The sequence below is a fragment of the Hippocampus comes genome, unplaced genomic scaffold (genome assembly GCF_001891065.2).
Source record: "Hippocampus comes isolate QL1 unplaced genomic scaffold, H_comes_QL1_v1.1 C16648838, whole genome shotgun sequence".
Taxonomy (NCBI): Eukaryota; Metazoa; Chordata; class Actinopteri; order Syngnathiformes; family Syngnathidae; genus Hippocampus; species Hippocampus comes.
Window position 1 is genome coordinate 1 of NW_017835761.1, and position 641 is coordinate 641.

General features: G+C 46.3%; 1 protein-coding gene across 1 annotated transcript; it reads left to right on the top strand.

The window, feature by feature from the left end:
- Window positions 1-27: 27 nt before the first annotated feature.
- Window positions 28-475, top strand: LOC109508830 (serine/threonine-protein phosphatase 4 regulatory subunit 3-like). The gene is made up of 2 exons (XM_019858783.1): window positions 28-176; window positions 287-475. Exons 1-2 carry the CDS (start codon window positions 63-65, stop codon window positions 458-460), a joined length of 288 nt encoding a protein of 95 aa, XP_019714342.1. The 5' UTR covers window positions 28-62; the 3' UTR covers window positions 461-475.
- The last annotated feature ends 166 nt before the right edge of the window (window positions 476-641 follow it).

Below are 641 nucleotides of genomic sequence, written 5' to 3' on the forward strand. Positions count from 1 at the left end.
TTTTTTTTTCCGACCAAATATTAGACTCCCCAGATTGACACAACCTCTGCTTATGACAGGGAATGGATGACGTTCAAGTGCGGGGGGCGGCAACCGATATCTTCTCTTATCTGGTGGAGTACAACCCCTCCATGGTACGAGAATTTGTCATGCAGGAGTCTCAGCAGAACGATGACGTGAGTACTCTGGATGAATTCAAACCAGCTCATTGAAAATTGTTGGTACCATTCGATTAATTAAAAAATAAAAACAAATAACACGCACTCAACGGTGACTTACCTTCCAGGACATCCTACTGATCAACCTCATCATCGAGCACATGATCTGCGACACGGACCCCGAGTTGGGAGGGGCCGTGCAGCTGATGGGGCTGCTCCGAACTCTGGTCGATCCAGAAAACATGCTGGCCACCGCAAACGTGAGTTTGTGCAGCCGTGCTCCCAAACATAATAATATTTAAAATGTGTCGCAGAGTGAATACATTTTCAAACCTGCAACAGTGATGGAAATTGAAAAATTGATTTCTCAGGTCCTTGAAAATGTTCGATAAAGTTTTGGAAATGTCCTGGAAATATCACGCGGGTCGTGTTTTAATACGTGTCCAGCAGTCACCGGCGCTCTCGACCACTCTGCCTCCGCCC

Bases quoted from the DNA above. Each gene is read 5' to 3' on its own strand.
- LOC109508830 (XM_019858783.1), top strand. From the start codon at position 63: ATGGATGACGTTCAAGTGCGGGGGGCGGCAACCGATATCTTCTCTTAT. The intron at 177-286 runs GTGAGTACTCTG...CTTACCTTCCAG, and splicing joins AGTCTCAGCAGAACGATGAC to GACATCCTACTGATCAACCT.